Here is a 21,934-nt window from a genome sequence, read left to right as displayed (position 1 = left end):
GTAAGACAGGGTGTACAAATGTATTTGGAACAGAAGGGAATCCCTAAGTTGTCTCAAGGCTGTTGGGAAACGTACTTGGAAGCCTAGGTTAACGGTCGTTTTATTCTGTAAACCTTAACAAAAAGTAAATACTAGAATTCACTTGTTGATTGCCCGCTATGTGCTTGGCACTCTGCTTGCCAGTAGGTTCACATGTATCAGTATGTACATGTTCATATAATAAGTGTATGCACACATATGTTCATACACAATATACATACATATGTACAGACAGACACATCAGAGATGGGAGAGAAGCCCTTGTGGAGGGGGGTCCAGCAGGAAGAGACAGGCAGTTTACAAGCAATGACCGTCATTATCACAGGGACACAGTTTAGACTGGTGAGGCGGGTGGAAAGGATGACTATCATCTGAGCCAGAAGAATGAGAAGGAGAAAACCAACATGAATAAAGGAGGGGGAAGAAATTTCTAGCAGCAGGAACCATGTGTTCAGCGGTTACGGGGAAGTAAAGAACTTGGCAGGTGTGAAGATTGCCGGAGGCTGGAGCCACCGCAGAAGCCAGACCCCAGAGCATCTTACAGAGAATTCGAAAGAGCTGGGATGTCATTCGTACTGCAAGGGAAGGCCGACAGAGTAAGTAGCGGGTGTGCGTATCCGGGGAAAGGAGTGACATCGGATTCATAACTTAAAATGATGACTCTTAGTGAGTATGTGGGGAAATGACTGTTGTTTTCTGGTTAGGCGCATGGGAAGGGTTAAGTTAAGAAGCAGAGGCCAGATACAAGGATGAGGGATGGGACTAGGATGAAGACCGTGGGGGTGGAAGAGACAAAAGTGGATTCCCGGGATATTTTGGAAGCAGAATTAACAATATTTGGAGTAACTAGATATAGGAGAGAGTGGGCAGCTTTGTCATCTTCTCAGAAATAGGAAGACTGAAATAGGTCCTTTGGAACTGGCAACACGCAGACCACTGGTCCCCACGAGGAGAGCCGCTTCAGTGGCATGAAGGGGACATGAGCCATGTTGGACATGTCTTGTTAATTCTCAAAGCAGCCTTAGCAGCCTTGTCCCTGTTTTACGAATTTGAAAGGTTTGAAAGTAACTTTCCAGAATTCAGTTCAGTTCAGTCACTCAGTCGTGTCCGACTCTTTGCGGCCCCATGAATCGCAGCACGCCAGGCCTCCCTGTCCATCAGCCATCTCCTGGAGTTCACTCAGACTCACGTCCATCGAGTCCGTGATGCCATCCAGCCATCTCATCCTCCGTCATCCCCTTCTCCTCCTGCCCCCAATCCCTCCCAGCATCAGAGTCTTTTCCAATGAGTCAGCTCTTCTCATGAGGTGGCCAAAGTACTGGAGTTTCAGCTTCAGCATCATTCCTTCCAAAGAAATCCCAGGGCTGATCTCCTTCAGAATGGACTGGTTAGATCTCCTTGCAGTCCAAGGGACTCTCAAGAGTCTTCTCCAACACCTCAGTTCAAAAGCATCAGTTCTTCGGCACTCAGCCTTCTTCACAGTCCAACTCTCACATCCATACATGACCACAGGAAAAACCATAGCCTTGACTAGACGGACCTTAGTTGGCAAAGTAATGTCTCTGATTTTGAATATGCTATCTAGGTTGGTCATAACTTTTCTTCCAAAAAGTAAGCGTCTTTTAATTTCATGGCTGCAGTCACCATCTGCAGTGATTTTGGAGCCCAAAAAAATAAAGTCTGACACTGTTTCCACTGTTTCCCCATCTATTTCCCATGAAGTGATGGGACCGGATGCCATGATCTTCGTTTTCTGAATGTTGAGCTTTAAGCCAACTTTTTCACTCTCCTCTTTCACTTTCATCAAGAGGTTTTTTAGCTCCTCTTCACTTTCTGCCATAAGGGTGGTGTCATCTGCATATCTGAGGTTATTGAGATTTCTCCCAGCAATCTTGATTCCAGTTTGTGTTTCTTCCAGCCCAGCGTTTCTCATGCATAGAAGTTAAATAAGCAGGGTGACAATATACAGCCTTGATGTACTCCTTTTCCTATTTGGAACCAGTCTGTTGTTCCATGTCCAGTTCTAACTGTTGCTTCCTGACCTGCAAACAGATTTCTCAAGAGGCAGGTTAGGTGGTCCGGTATTCCCATCTCTTTCAGAATTTTCCACAGTTTATTGTGATCCACACAGTCAAAGGCTTTGCCATAGTCAATAAATTAGAAATAGATGTTTTTCTGGAACTCTCTTGCTTTTTCCATGATCCAGCGGATGTTGGCAATTTGATCTCTGGTTCCTCTGCCTTTCCTAAAACCAGCTCGAACATCAGGGAGTTAATGGTTCACATATTGCTGAAGCCTGGCTTGGAGAATTTTGAGCATTACTTTACTAGCATGTGAGATGAGTGCAATTGTGTGGTAGTTTGAGCATTCTTTGGCATTGCCTTTCTTTGGAATCGGAATGAAAACGGACCTTTTCCAGTCCTGTGGCCACTGCTGAGTTTTCCGAATTTGCTGGCATATTGAGTGCAGCACTTTCACAGCATCATCTTTCAGGATTTGAAACATCTCAACTGGAATTCCATCACCTCCACTGGCTTTGTTCGTAGTGATGCTTTCCAAGGCCCACCTGACTTCACTTTCCAAGATATCTGGCTCTAGATTAGTGATCACATCATCATGATTATCTGGGTCGTGAAGATCTTTTTTGTACAGTTCTTCCATGTATTCTTGCCACCTCTTCTTAATATATTCTGCTTCTGTTAGGTCCAGACCATTTCTGTCCTTTATCGAGCCCATCTTTGCATGAAATGTTCCCTTGGTATCTCTAATTTTCTTGAAGAGATCTCTAGTCTTTCCCATTCTGTTGTTTTCTTCGATTTCTTTGCATTGATCACTGAAGAAGGCTTTCTTATCTCTTCTTGCTATTTAGAACTCTGCATTCAGATGCTTATATCTTTCCTTTTCTCTTTTGCTTTTCGCATCTCTTCTTTTCACAGCTATTTGTAGGGCCTCCCCAGACAGCCATTTTGCTTTTTTGCATTTCTTTTCCATGGGGATGGTCTTGATCCCTGTCTCCTGTACAATGTCACGAACCTCAGTCCGTAGTTCATCAGGCACTCTATCTATCAGATCTAGGCCCTTAAATCTATTTCTCACTTCTACTGTATAATCATAAGGGATTTGATTTAGGTCATACCTGAATGGTCTAGCGGTTTTCCCTACTTTCTTCAATTTAAGTCTGAATTTGGCAATAAGGAGTTCATGATCTGAGCCACAGTCAGTTCCTGGTCTTGTTTTTGTTGACTGTATAGAGCTTCTCCATCTTTGGCTGCAAAGAATATAATCAATCTGATTTCGGTGTTGACCATCTAGTGATGTCCATGTGTAGAGTCTTCTCTTGTGTTGTTGGAAGAGGGTGTTTGCTATGACCAGTGCATTTTCTTGGCAAAACTCTATTAGTCTTTGCCCTGCTTCATTCCGCATTCCAAGGCCAAATTTGCCTGTTACTCCAGGTGTTTCTTGACTTCCTACTTTTGCATTCCAGTCCCCTATAATGAAAAGGACATCTTTTTGGGGTGTTAGTTCTAAAATTACCCAGCTAGTAAGTGGTGAAGCAGGCGTTTGGACACTGTCCTCTTGCGCTTGGAGGCTGTGCTCCGTCCACTCTGCTACGCTGCCTCGTGGAGGACTTGTATGTTCCCTGTCAGATCATTTTGATTTGAACATGTCCACTGACTAACGATGTTGAGCAGCTTCTCATGCGTTTATTAGCTATTCATGTTTCTCTGATTAAATGACGACTGAAATATTTTGCCCATTTCTTAACTAGGTTATCTTATTGAGTTGAAAGAGTTCTGTATTTTGGATACAAGCTCTTTATCAGATATGTGGTTTGCCAATATTCCAGTTTGTGGTTGTTCATTTCCTTATTTATTTCTTCTGGAGCATTAAAGTTTTTAATTTTGGTGAAGTCTCTTTTATTGGAAAAAAAAAAAAAACTGTAATGAATTGTGCTTTTGTTGTCATATCTAAGAATTCTTTGCCAGACTCGAGGCCATGAGACTTTATCCTCTTCTAGAAGTTTTATCATTGGGTGGCTTTCATTTAATTGTGGAGGTCATGGAATCCTTCTGTGAGGAAGTGGTATTTAGGCTGAGGTCTGGAAGCTGAGTAGGAACTGAAAGGGGAGGGGAGAGATCCCAGCAAGAGGAAGAAGCATGTGCAGAGCTGAGGTCTGATGAGATGGTGTCAAGTTTCAGGAGGCAGAGGAAGGAGACCATTTGGGCTAGGGGCAGGGAGTGGCGCGTGTGAGACTGGAGAGGTGATGGTCGTTCAGGCCATGTGAAGCAGGTGTGTCCAGAGGCTTTCATTAGGCAGGGAGTGACATGACCGTGTTTGCTATGCAGAATAATCACTCTGGCTACTGTGCAGGAAAGGATTGGAAGAGGACTGTTGAAGATCTGACTGACCCGCTAGGAGGCTCTTGAACAGCTAGTGAGAAATGGTGGTAGCTTGGACCCAGGGGAAGTGGGAAAATTAGGACTATTAGGGACACTCGTGGGCTTACCTGCCTTAAACTCTGCATGGTTGAGCTTCCCAACCAGGAGGTTATAATAAAGCATGAGTAAGCCAGTGTCTGTGGCTTCTACTCTGTTCCCTAGCAGACACCTCTTCTGGGTTCTGTTTGTTGGGTTTTCTTTACCAGAAGGAGATAGTCCTAATAGCCCACACACAGCAATTTAGTTTGAACGTTTTCACTGTTTTCCTTCAACTTCACAAGGGTTTGGAAAAAAATTAAAAGCAGGTTATTCATTCCTATGTCCATATCATGTAAAAAAAAAAAAAAAGTAAGTACTTATTAAACGCTGCACACACGTAAGATCAAGTCCCTTTGTTGTAGAAAAGTGGCTTACAGTCTAGAGTTGAGTAGTCTCAGATGGACCCTCCTGTACTGTTAATTCAGGGAGTCATCAGGGGAAATGTGGCTGAGTCTGATGAATGTGAGAAAACAATCACAGTGCCACAAACTGTGAGCTCTAACCCACAGTTCAACAAAAGATGATTGTGAGACGTTTTCAGGGACTATAGCATCAACTTGAACTCTGAGCTTTAATTTTAGTTTTAAGATACTAAATGTGGAAGAATCTTTTCTTTGATTTTTCCAGAGTGTCCTTTAATTGACTCAGTGAATTAATAGAAGCAAATTACTATTTCTCAAAGGGATTACAAAAAGATCAAATTCACTTTATCTTTCAAAATACAACAGAAAGCACTGGGATTTCTAGCCTGATGGTAAGAAGTATCTTACTCAGAAAACTAAAACAGATTTTTTTCTACATGCTTCCATTCTGTCTGTGAAATTGATACGTGTGAACAAATTTCCTCTTCTACAATTTCCTGAAGTGTACAGAAAATCCAAAGCTTCTCTTGACTTCAGTTATAGAGAAAGAAAGGTAATGAAATGCTGCTATAAAGAAGGAAAGACAATGTGATGTTGAAATCCCTTTGCCAGCTCATTTTAGCTTCTTAAGGGCATACGCGGTAAACGTAGTACCTTTTAGACCCTCAAAATTTAGCAATTCTAGAAAATTTGAAAATATTTCATCTCATGTGCATACCCATGACGGTAAATGGGAAAGAATTAGGATTAAGAAGGGGCTTAAAAAAACAAAAAACAAACAAAAAACGTCATAAGAAATGAACTATCAGATTCTGGGACACGTAGGTTTTTATAAGCAAACTTAAGTACTGGCAAAGCTGTCTGAGCAGAAAAGGCAGAGCTACCTGTTGCCAAGAGCATCATCATTAACTGCCTTGACCATGGAGGATCAGAGTCCCCCTGTGTACAAGGGAAGGCAGGTGTAGGACAGAGAAAGGCCTGGGCAGTGTGAGGCAAAGTGCTGATCGGATCACTTCTGTCCCTCTGGGGCGCTGTGTGGTTCTGTCTCACCCAAACTGAGAACAGAATGTACATGTATCTGTATGGTGCCGTCACACATAACATGAAGTTTGTGTTTTTAAGGGTTTAAAAATCTTATGTCTCTATCCAAGGCCTTAGTTCATATGCTACTGTATTCAAAGAATACTGAAACCCAGGGCTGCTCCACTATTTCATATAGTCAATTCAGTTTGTATTACTATACCTTCAGGCAGACTTTTTCATAAGATAGCAAGCTTTGGAGGCTTTTTTGGTTGGTTGGTTGGTTTTTCTCCTCTGCTTATGAAAAAATAAAGTGATAACCTGAAATTAGTTCTGTTTTTGTTTAAACTTCTTTCTTGAGTGGGTGTTTCCCGAGTGCTGTGCCTTGTTACTCCTATCTTGTAATTAGTCATCCATTTGCTATTTTCACAATCATTCTTAAGTTCCTACTTTGTACCGAGAACAGGGGAAGTTCCCTAAGAAAACAGTATTTCTATGCAGTGGATTGGTGGGCAAGGCTTCATTCTAAGGAATATCGCCATTACCTGGAAAGTTCACGGAAAGGACCCTGTCATGTCATCCCAGCTTCAGAACCCTCCAGGTCTTGTTTTAGGAGTGGTAGCTCAGCTTATGGACTTTTCTTGGAAAAGAATAGGCTTCTAATAGATTGTGCTGCTGTGTTAAGTACTTATCATCGAGTACATATGAGGGAATTCCCATAATCTCATGTATATGTTGAACTCTTCATCAAAAGGATAAATATCCTTACGGTTGTATGCTTCTGATAAACTCAATTCTCTTTCAGTTTCTCGGCCCACTTTCAGTTGTCAGCCCCAAGGGAAAGTTCACTGCATCATTTTGTAAATATGAATTTTAAGGAGTGGCTCAGAGGCTGTATTTTATTGATCATTTAGGGGTGGCATTATTTTTGGAATGCCTGTCTGCACCCAGCCTGGGGAATCTAGTTCCATAACCAGGGATCAAACCCAGGCCCCCTGCGTCGGGAGCGTGAAGCCCTAGCCACTAAACCACCAGGGAAATCTCTGGAATGCCATTTTTAATGGTTTACAGGATTCTCGGCCAACTTTTCCGTAGTCCTTGGGTAATGGCATTTCTGTATTAAAGTGAATCTCGTTAAGCTCAGGTGTTTTTGAATGTGTGCTGCACTGGTTTTATGGGCTGATCTGACATCACTGTCCACTGCCAGCCCCCGAGAGCCAGCTGCAGGCACTCCTGGCTCACACTCTTGGCCTTGCTGGCGATGCATGTCTCTTCTCAGCACACATGATGAGATGCCAGTGCTTCCCTTCAGCCACAGCGCTCTTTCCTGGGCTGCTGTGTCTGTCTCCTGCGTGACTGTGCCTTGAACACCCGGCCTGCTGTGACTGCCTTCCATGCCTCTGCCGGCAAGCAGCCAGTGGGAAACCTGCTTACCACCCACCTGTGCATGTGCCCCTTTTTCCTGCCAGGGTGGTTCCCAGGTCATTCACCACTCAGCCAGGCACTGAGGGCACCAGGCTGAACATGTAGGGGAAACTCACTCCTCCATCTTTTAGGTTTAGTACCTACACCATGAGCATCAGCCTGACAAAGGACAGATATTTTTTAAATTTGATGGTAGTATTTTAATTTGTATGTGTGCATGGAGGCCTGCATAGAAAAGAAGTGAAGACCCAGAGCAGCAGTTATACCCAGGGGTTTATATACCATTCTAATAAAGGGTGTGATAAACTCAGTTCAGGAAACATGAGTGTGTGCGTACCTCGTGGGAGACAGGGATCGCTGAGTGAGGTTTGCTGCGCAGACTCCAGTGGCTGCCTTCTCTGTTGATGCCTGGTAGGGAAAATGGGGAGCCTGCTTTACAAGTGGAAATTTACACTAAATGCTTCCTTTGCACCCTCCTTTCAGAGAGGGGAAGGCCAAAGAGCTTCTCCCACTTCCGCTGTTTCTATGTCGCCTTTAGCCGTCGCTGGAGATAATCCCCCTGCCAGGGTGGTGTATTTGGGGGTGGCATACCCACAGCCCTTTAAAAGACATTGTGTCTGCCCTCGAGGAACCTAGTGTCCGGTGTGGGGGACAGAGGCAAGCGAAACTCATGCCTCAGAGCAGGAGGGAGCAGGAAAAAGTGCCTGAAAGGCCCTGTGTTTGTCAGAGGGGGCTGCAGTTGAGCTGAGACCCAGAGGTTGGCTGTGGGGCACCTCTGAGCCAGGGGCCCTGTGGGTCACAGGCAGGGCAGGGGAGAGCACGTGGTTGGTTGGAGCCCCAGGATGTTGACCACAAGTCTTGTGTAAGTGGGGAGGCAGTTTCTCAGCCATACCTCCTCGGTAGGGGTCTAGTTTCCAGGCTGTTCTGATGGAAGTCCTCACTGTCCATAACGTAGTTGAAGAGAAAGCAGGAAGAGCAGAGCATAAGCTAACCTCTGAACACAGTTTTGAATCAAGACAGTGTGTCTTTGACACTTCGTACATGTCTCTTTCACTTTCTGGTCCCTCCTTCTGCTGGGCGTTTATTTCCCTCGTGGCCTCGCTCCTGAGGCCACCATCACCGCTGCCCTGCCACCCCCCTTTCTTCATGATCATCTGTCTTTCTACCCATTTCCCCCCCATCTGCATGAGCTGTTAATCTGAGAGAAGCGTTAGGAAGAGAGCAAGCATAAGACACTAATTCACATTAAATTTTGAATGTTGGAAATTTCTAAACACTCCTAAACATAATATTCTCAACTTTATAAAAGAGAAATGTTAAATATGTGACTCTCTAATGGTGAAATTTTAGGAAGCAGTTTGAAAGGAAAAGCAGGCTGCCCCATGTGTTGAGCCCCTTCTTCATGCAGCCTCTCCCTCCCCTTCTGGACTCTGGGATCTCGAGACCCATCCCCCGCCATTGCTCCTGGCTGTGCCACCAGCCTGTCTGGGAAGCAGGGAATCCATGTCTCAGCACCCCCCACCCTGTTAGCTGGCTGTGCTGTGCTTAGTCGCTCCATCATGTCTGACTCTGTGCGACCCCATGGACTGTAGCCGGCCGGGCTTCTCTATGCATGGGATTCTCTGGGCAAGAATACTGGAGTGGGTTGCCATGCCCTCCTCCAGGGGATCTTCCCAACCCAGGGACTGAACCCAGTCTCCTGCACTGCAGGAGATCCAGCTGAGCTTCCAGGCATTGAGGGGCTTAGAGTGGAGGGAGGGAGGGGACCGAGGTAGCCGTCCCTAGGACTGATCTATTCGTTAAGTCGCTCATTCATAAGCCTCCAACAGCTCATAACTGAAAGTGATAAATCCCCATTTCTAAAGTATTTTCTGGAAATAATGAGGTATGATGGGCTTTCAAGCGTGCTGAGATTTGTCACTGACCCTTACAGGGCAGAATGTTTCCACCTTGGGGCAAGGAACCTTTATAAGAGGCTGGTATCCAAAAGCATGTTGAGCTTTGGGTCTCGTGGGGTAACTATTTATAGTTGAAATATATGCACTCTTCTGTTGTAAATATTGTGGGAAATAAAATTCAGAGTCCTTTCAAAAGTATTCCTGAATTCATAATAGATTTCTGTTGTCATGCATTCTCTCAGTAAATTGTCAATAAAAGTGCACCCACTCTTAAACTTGAAAAGGTTCAAAACCATGGTTCTAGATTATAATTTTTCAACTACTTAATTTGAAATGAAGGCAGCGCAAGTGAAAACATGTCTGAAGGTAATTGTTTTGACTATTACTGAGTGTTCTTCAGTGTTATTTAGCCTAAAGAACCCAACATCTGAATTATTCTATCAGCCTAGAGAATCCTTATGCTAATGTGTAACATCACACTGAACCTGATTTGGATCTCCCAGCATTGCACCAGTGGAGTGCAGGGAAATGCCTGTCCATCCAGTGGGTCCCTTCCCCTGCAGACAGGACAGCTCCTAAGGGGGAGGCGGGGTCAGCCCCATGGGAGCCGGATTCCAGTGTTCTGACCTGGGCTGTCAGGGGACGGGACATGAAGAGCAGTTTCTCAACTTTGCTTTTTTCTTGTGTCCTGTTAAAATGCAGATGTCCTGTTAGCTAGCTGTACAACACTGGGAGCTCAGCCTGGTGCTCTGTGACACCCAAGGGGTGGGAGGGAGCGCCAAGAGGGAGGGGCAATACGTGTACTTATGGCTGATTCATACTGTTGTATGGCAGAAACCAGCACAATATTGCAAAGCGGTTATCCTCCAATTAAAAGTAAATTTTAAAAAACGCTGGTAGGAAAGGTAACACAAGCTGCTGAGGGCGGAAATGAGCTTCGTTATGTAGATAACCCTTTTATTCTTTAAAAAAAATATGTATTTATTTACTCGACTGCGCTGTGTCTTAGTTGTGGCACGTGGGACCTAGTTCCCTGACCAGGAATCAAACCCAGACCCCCTGCGTTGGGAGTGCAGAGTCTTAGCCACTGGACCACCAAGGAAGGACCTCTCTTACTCTTTTGGGTTATGTCCTTACTGTGCATCTTCAGAAGTGGTACCCTTAGGTGAAAGTATAGATTTTTAAAATCAGATTGCTTTTTACGAGTCTTCTTAACAATTCATTTCATGCAAACACTGGTAATGAAAGCGTCTCACCTCACTTTTGTCAGAATTGTTTTTATATTGGCCAGTATGCAGTTGGATAAAAACAGTATTTCATCTTTGATAAAATACTGTGCTGAGCAGTTTTTTTCTGTGAATTGTCTTTTTTCTACTGAAAAGATTTTATTGAGGTCTGATTTTTCTAGTAGATTGTCATTGTTGTTTATGGTAAGAATGACCGCCTTTTGCCATTTGCGGCAGCTTTCTCCTCAGTCTGTTGTTTCCCTTTTCATTGTATTTTTTTAAACATCCAAGAATGTTTACTGTTCATGTGACTCAGGATCTGTGGATTTCTTCAATACTGTGTAAGGTCCCTTACTTGTAACTTTAAAGATTTAATTTGGTTTTCTTTTTATTTTTCCATATGTCGTTTTTGGTATTCAGTTATTTAATTCATCTCGTATGCCCTTAAATTGATTTTATAAATAACGAGCTAATTTTCACAATGTCACTTATTGCAAAATGCCTTACTTCCTCATTTGTTCCAAATATATCCTGAATTATATTTGTTTAGCATATGATCAACTCTCTCTTGGGGGTTTTCCATTCCAATAATCAGCCCATCTCTTTTTGTTTTTCATAATGTTTAAATTGTTGTTTTGTGAAGTGTTTTAAAATCTGGTGGGACCTACCTAGGCTTCCCCTCACCCCCTCCTTTTAAAAAATACATGATTAAGTTTCAATGCCAGAATTACTATGAAAAATGCATCAACTAGCTTTTGATTCTTTTCCATACCCATGGCCTTTGAAAACTTGAAATAATTTGTTTGTCCATTAGATTTTGATATTTAATAGTTTCACTTCTTGTGCTAATGTCCATAACCTGTATTTTTAAATCAGATTATTCATTTCATTGATGCTTCAAAATGTGTTAGCCTGTATTTGGGCATGATAGTTAGTATGGGGAGGAAAAAAGTTTTCCCTTTATCCTCTTAGGGTCCTTGGCTGAGTCTGAAAATTAAAACGGCAACATCAACAGGAGAAAAGTATAGAGATTAATGTTAAATTTGACATGACTTGGGGGCCTTCATAAGGAAATGAAGACCTGAAGAAACAGTTAGACTTGAGTGTTTTGAGCCAGGTTTGATGAAGAGTGGATGTTCGGGGAGAAGTGTTGTTGGGACAGAGGCTCTGAGTGACCTGGAGGAGACTTTGCCTGCATGTTGGAGTCTTCTCTGTGACTTGGGGGTAAGGATGCTCCTCTCCTGTAGGTATGGGAAGGGAACATCCCCCCATGAGGACCTTATGACCTGCTTCAAGGGCATGAGCAGGGGGCGTCAGAGCGAGCGCCCGCTTCTGTTTCCTCAAAGTCCATACGCCAAGTCCTGAACCCCAACCTCAGTCACGTATTTTTCATCTCTTCTGCCTCCGTTGCCATACCCTTTGTCATATCTCACTGCATACATGTTCTTCTTCTTAATTTTTATTTGTCAGAGTTTATCATTTTAAACACAGATGTAATATGACGCTGTGTATGTGAATGTCTAACGGAGATGATGTCTCTGCAAACGGAGAGGACGAGGACCTGCCGCCCCTAGGTCAGACCTGGGTTCAGGACAAAGAGCAGAGGGTCACATTTTTTGTCTCCTGTTGTATGAAGCCCCAGGGCCTGTATGAAGAGCCAGGGCCTGGTAAGGGATTCCACAGAATGAGAGAATAGCATTCTCTGATTCTGAAGGTGCTTGTCTCTCATCAGGGAAGAGGACTGATGAGAAGTCATGGTTGTTTATATGTTTATGCTGCTAGAGACTTTCCTTTTTAGATGACTTTGTAAATATTTGGAGTTTAGGAGAGGACATTTTTGTCATTTCCATGAATTGTGGCAGCTTCCCCATCTTATATTTACTCTTTCCTGTTGTATATATAGTTGTACAGAGTACACAATCTGAATAGCGTGGATGCACAGAAGTAGTTCATCAAGAGCTGTGGTTCCCTGAGTCTGGTCCTTGGACCAGCAGCAGCAGCATCGCCCTGGAATTGGTTAGAAATGTAAATTCTCTGACCCGACCAGGTACTGAGTCAGGAAGTCAGTGCTGGAACGCAGCCATCCAGCGGCCTGTGCCACCAGCCCTTGAGTTGATTTTGACGACACTACAGGCCTACTATCTCCATCACGCCTTTGAATGAACTCTGTAATAGTTGATTTGATACTTAGACACAAGCAGCTGGTTTGTCTAGAGTGTTTAATTGTACTAACAACAACAACAAACTGTGGAGTTTGGAAGGATTCCTATAGCAATATAAACCTTTCCCACCCCCCAATAATTATTAAGTAGGTCACAACTCTTAAGTAAAATGAAGGAATCTGTCAGATAGGACTTTAAAATTCTAGGAAATTGTTAATAGTTGAATCTGATTTTCTTGAAATGTCACTGTCTTAAAAGGTCCTAAATTCCTTACTGCTAATCTGATTTTCAAAAAAAGAAAGATAGGATTTGGGAGACTTCTTCCTGTCCCAATCAAAAGTAAGTAAAAATAGAATTATACTCTTTAAGAGCTGGAAGTGACTTTCTTATGGATATCATCCAACCCTATCCCCTTTCTAACAGATGGGAAATTGGAGGCCTGGAGGGGTGACCAGCGGAGAGCAGTAGCCAGGCTAGGGTCTTCTAAGCTGCCTTGTTCCTGCACTAAAGATAAGGTACAGTTGAGCATTTCTAGCTTCCTGCTTTGAGCAGACCCGGAACACGCTGTCTCTGCAGTGTCCATTTTGCTAATACTCTAGACAGTGGTCATTTCCTTCAGGGTAATTGATAGAATTGTTTTAAGTGTTCCAGAAGTTTAGATACTAGAATAGTGTCTGTTTCCTGTGACATGGGTTTAGGAAACAGCTGCTGCAGTAGCTGCTCTGAAGGACTGACCTTTGTGACGTCTCCTTACAAACTGCCATGACTTGTCTGAGTTACTTACTCTGTCTGAAAAACCAGTCATTATTCTAAACTACATTTGAGGTAAGAGTTATCCTTTATTAGTTGCATGTAAAAGAAATGTGCCATTTGGTTCTTGATAAATGTGTGTGCATGCATGCACATACTTGGGTGTGTTGGAGGGAGGGTGAAGAAAAGTTCTGTAAAGTCATTTCACTTGCTTTTTAAAAATATGTTGACTTTAACATACACAGAATTTTTTTCCCCAAAGACTTCTTTTGAGGAATAAGGGAAGAGCTCTTATAATACTTTTGAATGTGCATAGAAATAATATATGGTATAAAATAACTGTAAATCTGTCTTGGAAACTAATTATTGATGAAGGCTAGACAGAAAACTCTTAAAAACTGTAGAAACATAGGGCAGAGAAATTGGTATTTTAAATGAATATTTAAAACCTACCGTTCTAGGACAGTATTAGTTAAAGCTCTATTTGTCCAATCTGAGACAATTTGCGTTCATTTAAGGTGAGGCAGAAGGTTGGGGAGACTTTAAAAATAGTTGAGTGTGCCTTATTGTGAAAACTTATTTGAGATAGAAATAAAAGTTAACTGTTAAATGGTAAAAATACAGAAGAGGTGGGGTTTTAAAACTGGAAGGAAATCATGTATATTTTTGTCTTCATCTAACAAGTCCCCAGTTCCTGTGTAGAATTTTTCTAAAACTAAATGTTTTTCTATTTAAATAATAGCAATTATTGAAAGTAATTAAGAGGAAGTTGAGCCTTGTTTCTGACAGACACCTACTCTGGGGAGAAGGAGAAGGGAAGGAAACGATTCCCTGAGCACCAAATGCTGGTGAGGATGTCGAGGCAAGAGGTCACCCGGACATTGGGGATGGGAGCCACTCTGCCAAAGTTTGGCAGTTTCTCTCAAAACCAAAAGGTGCACTCACTCGCCATATGACCCAAGAATTACAGTCCTGGGTGTTTATCTCAAATGATTTATTTTCATCCGGAAGCTAGTACACAAACATTCATCGCAACTTCACTCATAATATCCAGGTGTCCTTCGGTGGGTGACTAGTCCAACTTAACTGTGGTCCCCCCAACCATGGACACAGCTCAGCAGCAAAAAGGAACAAGTTATGAACATGAGCAACTGCTGAGACGAATCAGGGAAATTCCAGCTGAAGAACGCCAACCTCAGAAGACTATATATACCACATGATTTCATTTATGTAACCTTTATGAGATGATCATAGATTTGGACTTGGGAGGGGGGTGGGGGGGAGGGGAGGGTGTGATTACAGAGGGCAGCAGGAGGAGCCTTGTGGTAATAGTAACATCCTGATTGTGGTTATTCGTGAGCCTGCGTAGAGCTCCCCCGCCCCGTACACTCAGACGTGTGCACGCATGACTGGTGAGGTCTGAACAAGCTCTGCAGGGCGTACCAGAGCTGCAGTGGCCGCGGGGCTGCCTGCAGCCCTTGGAATTATGGTTTCCTCTGGGTTGTGTGCCCAGGAGGGAGTTGCTGGGTCACCTGGTAGTTCTATTGTTGGTTTTCTTTAAGGGACCTCCGTACAGTTTTCCGTAGCGCCTGCACCAATTCCCATTCCCTTTCTCCGACACCCTCTCCAGCATTTCTTGTTTGTAGATTTCTTGATGAGGGCCGTTTTGACTGGTGTGAGGTAGTTCTGATCTGCATTGCTCATTGTAGTTTTGATTTGCGTTGCTCTAATAATGAGCGATGTTGAACATCTGTTTTATGTGCCTCTTGGCCATCTATAGGTCGTCTTTGGAGAAATGGCTATTCAGGTCTTCTGCTCATTTTTTCATTGGGCTGTTAGTTTGATATTGAGCTGTATGAGCTGTTTGTATATTTTGAAAATTAATCTCTTGTCAGTTGCTTCCAGGGGTTAAAACTGCACTTCTAATGCAGGGGCACTGGTTTGATCTCTGGTAGGGGAAATAAGATCCTGAACGCCTGCTGTGCAATGCAATGGGAAAAAAAAAAAAAAGGATTTTAATTTTATTCTTAGTCTTAATTATTTATATTAAATGAAAAATGTTCTCAATCTTAAAAATAAGTAGCGATTGCCAGAATTTTCCATAACTCATATTAAATTTTATCGTTTTCTGTTTTAACATTTCTGTATTAAAGAGACTCTCCCTTTTACCAGAGAGGTTTGTCCTGGTTTTCCTTGTATCATCCATTTCCTTCTTCCCAGCAGCCCTGGGCTTTTTCAGTCATTAACACCTCACTGTCTTTTATTGCTTATCAGCTCTGTTAAATGGACTTGGTCATGGAATAAGTTGAAATTGTTCCTGAAATGAACCTGATGGATTTTTTATATTTGATATATTTTGTGCTACCCTTCCCTGGTGGCTCAGAGGTTAAAGCATCTGCCTGCAATGTGGGTTCGATCCCTGGGTTGGGAAGATCCCCTGGAGAAGGAAATGGCAACCCACTCCAATATTCTTGCCTGGAGAATCCCATGGACGGAGGAGCTTGGTGGGCTCCAGTCCATGGGGTCGCAAAGAATCAGACACAACTGAGCGACTTCACTTTCACTTTATGCCCCATTGAAACGTATAATTGAGAATTGATTATATCTTTGCTGGTAATGGAATTTTTTTTTCTTGTTTTGAGAAATTATCCGTTTGAAATTGATAGTGGAGGCTAGAATGGAAGTTGCAGTCAGATAAAGCTTGAGCAATGACCTGGAGGTGAAATCAAAGGACACCCGGGCCTGGGCTGATAATGGAATTAAACGATTACGCCAGACTCCTGGTAGAAAAACAGCAGCATCTTTCAACGTTTGGGGTTTTTTTTTTTTTTTTTTCTTTTTAATCTTTAGGCTAGTTGTTGAAGTTCTTTAAATCTTTGTCAAGTTTTCCCGAGTATAATAAATGACATCTTAGATGTGAACAAGCGGTCATTTTTCCTTGTAGAAAATGTTCTATAATTTATGTCTTCCAATAGTCATTCTCCCAAATTCAGGTGATACTAAACCTCCACATTTGAAATACTCCCTGGTGTTCTTCCATCATTTCTCCACTCCCAAATGCAGTTGTTTCTTGGCAAAAGCTGAGCTGATACTTCCAGAACGAACAGCACAGCAGAGCACGTTTGCTCAGGCACCTAGCTGGGGCGAGTCCTTGGCCGCTTAGCAGGACGGTCATCTGTAGCATCTGCTGTGTGCTTTCGTCGTGACTGTCCTGAGTGCAGAGCTGGTGTAGAGTCAATGTACTTAGCTCTCAGTGAATCCAGCTTAGAATTCAGCAAAGTGGGAAATGACAAAGGGAGCTTGGGGATGTTTCAAATAACTAGGAACATGTCTTAAAACAGTGGTTATTGTAAGTCATTTTCAGTTTGCTAATCCAACCATCCCCTACCTTTTGTGAGGGCTGGAACGTGATTAGATTCCATTCCAACATAGAAGACTTACGATAAAACCTACGGGACTTATCATTCAGGAACACGAGAGAACTGGACTTTTGAGGCAGAAGTCTTGAGAAGAAAGTTTCCAAGTTATGTAATTATACATCTATAGAAAATCTTAAGATAAAAAAGATACTCTTTAATGAAAACCCCTTTGATGATTTCTGCATTGATCTTTGTTTCTGAGCTGCCTGTTTTGGAAATTTTTTTTAAGAGTTATTGAACTTCGTTTGAAGTGTTTGAAGCATACTTAATCTATTCGAGGGTTGACTTATTCTAATGCGCTTGGCAGTCTTCAAGCATTTGAGCAGATAGGGTGATGGCTGAAGTGAAATAAATGAAAAGACATTCTCTTGAATTCCCTTTTCCCTCTTACAAGTACACTCTCAATTCCTTGCACATTTAATTAAGGGCACTGATAGGTGACTTGTTCTGAAGAGTCTGCACGGGGCTGAGAGAGCTGGGGTGACTCCATGAGTATGGGATGCCGTACTCATCCAGGTTCTGGTAATATTTCCTATCATGTCCTTTTCCTAATAGTAATGCTGGTCATAACATTAGCCGTCAGCTCTTGGTCAATACTGTGTGCCTGGTGGTTCTCATGTTACCTCCTATTTAATCCTGCCAACACCCGTATGAAATAAGTTTCTCTCTCCCTGAGGCCCAGCAAGGCCCAGTTAGTTGTAGCTGGTACTAGACATCCTTGCTTGGGTTTCTTGGGAAGCAGAGCCTGAGATGAGGATTTTGCTACAAGTGGTTTGGGAGGTGATCCAGGGATGTAGGGGTGAGAGGGCCAGGAGGAAATGTTGACAGAGGGATTCATTGCTGGCCACCACTGCAGCCCCACCAAGATCCCGGAGACGTGTTCAGAACGCCTCCAGAGTTGCCCACCCAGCAGCTGGGAGGCAGGACGCGCATGCCCTGACTGCTGCCTCCGTTCCCAGAAACTCCTGTGCTAGGCCAGCTTATAGGCCCCCCGAGCTTGAGAACTTGAAACATGTGAGATGAACCTTGAGTGAAGATCTCATGGGTGTGCGGATGAGCTCACAGAGAAACCAGAGGTGGGCTAAAGTGGGGTGGTGTGGTGTGCAGAAGCATCTGCTAAAAGGGGAAGGGCCTGAGCCAGCCCCGTGCTCTTTCCAAACCATCTCCCTGTGGCGAGAGAGGTTTGGGGGGAGGAGGCGCACGTCAAGGTGACAGGTAAATTCCGGGAGCATGCAGTGACTGTCAGTGAGGGACTGCACATCGTCGCCTTTCCGTGAGTACAGTCGGGAAGATTTACCTTCCTGTTAGTACTGGTTCGCATTCATTGCATATATGATCAGGATACAAGAATATCCAGAGTATTCTAAATGTTGACGACTGATTAGGGGTTAAAAATATGCAGCATTACCAAGTTTCCACAGTCTCTGCATAGAGGATCATGTTGTACCTGGGGGCTATGGCACACAGTGCTGAGTATTTATGGAGGGGATGATTAAGGTCCATCCTGTGGGGCCTCAGACCACTGTTCACTGCAAATTCTGGTCTTGCTTTTTGGTTAAAATCACTTGGTAACACCATGTACTTTCTTGAAGAGTTTTTTTTATATAACTGACATATAACATTGTAGGAGGTGAACGCACATCATGCTGATTTGACACACTGTGTTGCACCACGAGGACCAGTGTGGAGTCCGCTCACACCTCCATCCTGCTCAGACGAGTTAGCACAAGGCTCTGCAAGCTTAGCCCCCTCAGCCAAGTGGCTGCTTCACGGCCAGGCGCTCTTCTCGCAGACCCTGGTGGCCACGTGCTTGCTGTGACCCGTGCTTGCTGGGCGTCTCCTGTGTGCCGGGCCAAGCCGGGTGAGGTCAAGGCAGACGCGCAGGTGGCCTCATCAACGAGATTGACCCTCCAAATGGGTTTTTACATCCGTTCCTGAACCCTGACCCTGATCTCTCTGCATCCTCAGCTGAACTCGATGCAGAGCACTCCCAGAAAGTCCTGGAGATGGAGCAGACCCAGCAGCTGAAGCTGAAGGAGCGGCAGAAGTTTTTCGAGGAAGCCTTCCAGCAGGACATGGAGCAGTACCTCTCCACGGGCTACCTACAGGTCGCGGAGAGGCGAGGCAAGTCGGGGAGCCCCCTAGAGGGGTGCATGTGGGGTGCTGCCCCCGGAGTGGGGCTGGGCTGAGGCCGCAGGGGCTTTTGTTACTACACCAGAACCCAAAACTGGATGCGACCTGCCACTCTTGTCTTGCTGTTGTTTCTGCCTCTCCAGGTAGTTCTAGGCTTTCATTGAAGGTAAAATCTGGGATACTTTTTTTTTTTTTTTTTTAAAGCAAAAAGAGACAAATAGCCGCCATAAATCTGTAGCACAGACTAATCCCTATTACCATGTGAAAGTAAGTGAAAGTGAAGTCGCTCAGTCGTGTCTTTGCGACCCCATGGACTGTAGCCTATCAGGCGCCTCCATCCATGGGATTTGCCCGGCAAGAGTGCTGGAGTCGTTGCCATTTCCCTCTCCAGGGGATCTTCCTGACCCAGGGATTGAACCCGGCTCTCCCGCATCGCAGGCAGACACTTTACCGTCTGAGCCACCAGAGAAGCCCTTTGAGGGTGGTGTTTTCGTGTGTATCTAATCTTCCTTCATGCTGCATGGGGGTCCTTCCCCAACATTATCAAAAAGTGTTTGCAAGAGTTTAAGAGTGGCATCTGCACGGTCGGGACGCAGCCTAGCAGTTTCCTAATTGGACATTTAAGATCCCTGGCCTCTGTAAGGGGCTTCTCCAGTGGCTCAGCTGGTACAGAATCCACCTGCCATGCAGGAGACCCTGGTTCAATCCCTGGGTTGAGAAGATCCGCTGGAGACGAGATGGGCTACCCACCCCAGTATTCTTGAGCTTCCTGGTGGCTCAGCTGGTAAAGAATCTGCTTGCAATGCAGGAGACTTGGGTTCAGTCCCTGGGTTAGGAAGATCCCCTGGAGAAGAGGACGGCTAAAAAAAAAAAATCGGGGCTGTGCTATCCATCTAGACGTGCGAACGCTCGTGTCCGTGGAGGGGCCGGCTCCGGAGCAGCGGGCAGTGCGGATAAGTGTCCTGGGCTTCCAACCCCCTTGCAAGCCCCTGTGCACTAAGTTACTTCACTCCTGTCCACTCTTTGTGACCCCGTGGACTGTAGCCCGCCAGGCTCCTCTAGGTCTATGGAACTCTCCAGGTAAGAATACTGGAGGGTTGCCATGTCCTCTTCCAGGGGATCTTCCCAACCCAGGGATCAAACCCATGTCTCTCATGTCTCCTGCCCTGGCAGGCGATTCTTTGCCACTGGCGCCACCGGGGAAGCCCCTCGGAAAGCCCTGCTCCCTCCCAGATGCATCTGCGCGCAGCCTTCCTCTTCTTGCCTGGCCCTGCTCTCCATACCCTGCCCCCTCATTGAAGCCCCCAATTAATGTAACCCTCACTCCGGCCCCCGTCATTCAACTCTGTGCCCCTGCGGGAGAGGTTAATGAGGATTACCTGGCCATATGGCGAGCGTCTATCCAGCCATAGTGGGTGCCTTCAGTGCTCCCCAGGATACCCACGTGTCTACGCTTGCCCACTCCACAGCTCTGTCAACACTTAGTTGTGTCAGATACTTAAACTCTTGCCACTATTTTGGTTTTAATTTGCATTTCCTTGACTGTCCATCTTTCTGCTCGTTGTCTCCCTGAAGAGTCTTACCAGGCTTTTCTGATTATATCTGTGGCTATTCTAATGTGGCCTTTGCAAAACGCGTTTATTCTTAATGTGACCAGCTGAGCCCACTTTTGTTTAGGAAGCCCTTCCCTCCATGTTATAAGAACATTATGCTGTTTTATTCCAGAAGTTCAACTGTTTTCCATTTGGCGCCTCAAGCCACTGCCCGCTGGTCCATGTCCATCGAGAAGGAAGGCTCTCACTGCAGTTCTTCACAGCAGTGACTGTCTTCGCACCATTCTCTCCTCCACTCACTATGTTTCGGAGGCCTCAGTACATTCCTGTTTCTGAGGCCCTTTTCTGTCCCACTCTTCCACTTATCTGGCCTGTGTTGGGTGTAATTTACTTCTGACACTGTCAGGGACCCATGCTTTCCTGGGGGAAGAGCTCAACTATTTTTCTCTTATGGTTCTAGAGGTTTGCTTTGCTTTTGTGATTTTCCGATGGATTTGTTTAGATTCTAATCTTCAGATCCACATACCTTACAGTCTTTGCAGTCCTTGGGGTCAGGTTTGTATTTTGCATCCCTCAGGTTGTTAACTTGTGCCTTTAATCTTTCTTGGTATATTCTCCAAATAATTCCTGGGTTTTTAAATTTTTTTTCCATCAAGATTTATTTGACTTGTGAAGTTGTTTATAAGTGTTTTTTAAATACTAAATCTTATTGTGGCTAGAAAAGGAGGTTTCTTCTTTGATTCGACTGACACTACGGCCTTTTAGAGCATTCTCTTACATGTTGTGTGTGTAGTTAAGAACAAGATTCTAGGTGACGGGCATGAGGATCTGTAGGTGTATGTTTCAGACGACTTGTATGTTTCCTATTAATATCTTTTGGATTACTTATCAGAGGTACATTAAACCTTCCTTTCCCCCTCAATTACGGACTCGTTACATTTTCCTTGTCATGCTTCCATATTTTACTTTAAAAATCACAAAATATATAGTCACACAAATTTTGAATTACCTTCCTGGTGAATTGAATTAAAAAAAAATTATTAAATGCTATGCTTTACCCCAATATTGCTTTTCTTTCCCCTTCAAATCTATTTTGTTTGATAGTAATACAGCCATATCAGCTTTCTCCTTTAATTATTTGCTTGCTGACTTCCTATTTTTCCTTACATTTTAAATGTTTCTAATATTTTAAGAGTGTAACTAGACCTTTATCACCAGTGAAACATTTTCCATCTTCAGGAAACTAGAAAGCACCTAATGGGACGGTGATGAAGTGGCCACAGCAAATGGTAAAGGAACCACGTTTGCCACAGAACAAATTATCAAATTGGCTTCGTTACTACCTTTTCTGGTGCTTTCTACTCTCCTGAAAATGTTTCCTATGCTTTTCAGTCCAGTGTTTTTTTTTTCCTCCCCTTTGTAAGAGGACAGCCAGAGAAAGAAAAAAACTGCTTTCAAAACTGAAGAAA

General features: G+C 44.0%; 1 protein-coding gene across 1 annotated transcript in view; it reads left to right on the top strand.

Moving 5' to 3' along the window:
• The window catches only part of DTNBP1 (dystrobrevin binding protein 1), a 100,482-nt gene that overhangs the window by 75,076 nt on the left and 3,472 nt on the right, over window positions 1-21,934 (top strand). The window contains exon 8 of the mRNA XM_052648682.1: window positions 18,748-18,903. Within this exon, the coding sequence (XP_052504642.1) occupies window positions 18,748-18,903 (156 nt within the window). The remainder of the gene's footprint in view (window positions 1-18,747; window positions 18,904-21,934) is intronic.

This window comes from Budorcas taxicolor, chromosome 11 (genome assembly GCF_023091745.1).
Source record: "Budorcas taxicolor isolate Tak-1 chromosome 11, Takin1.1, whole genome shotgun sequence".
Taxonomy (NCBI): domain Eukaryota; kingdom Metazoa; phylum Chordata; class Mammalia; order Artiodactyla; family Bovidae; genus Budorcas; species Budorcas taxicolor.
This window is presented reverse-complemented; position numbering and strand designations above follow the sequence as displayed.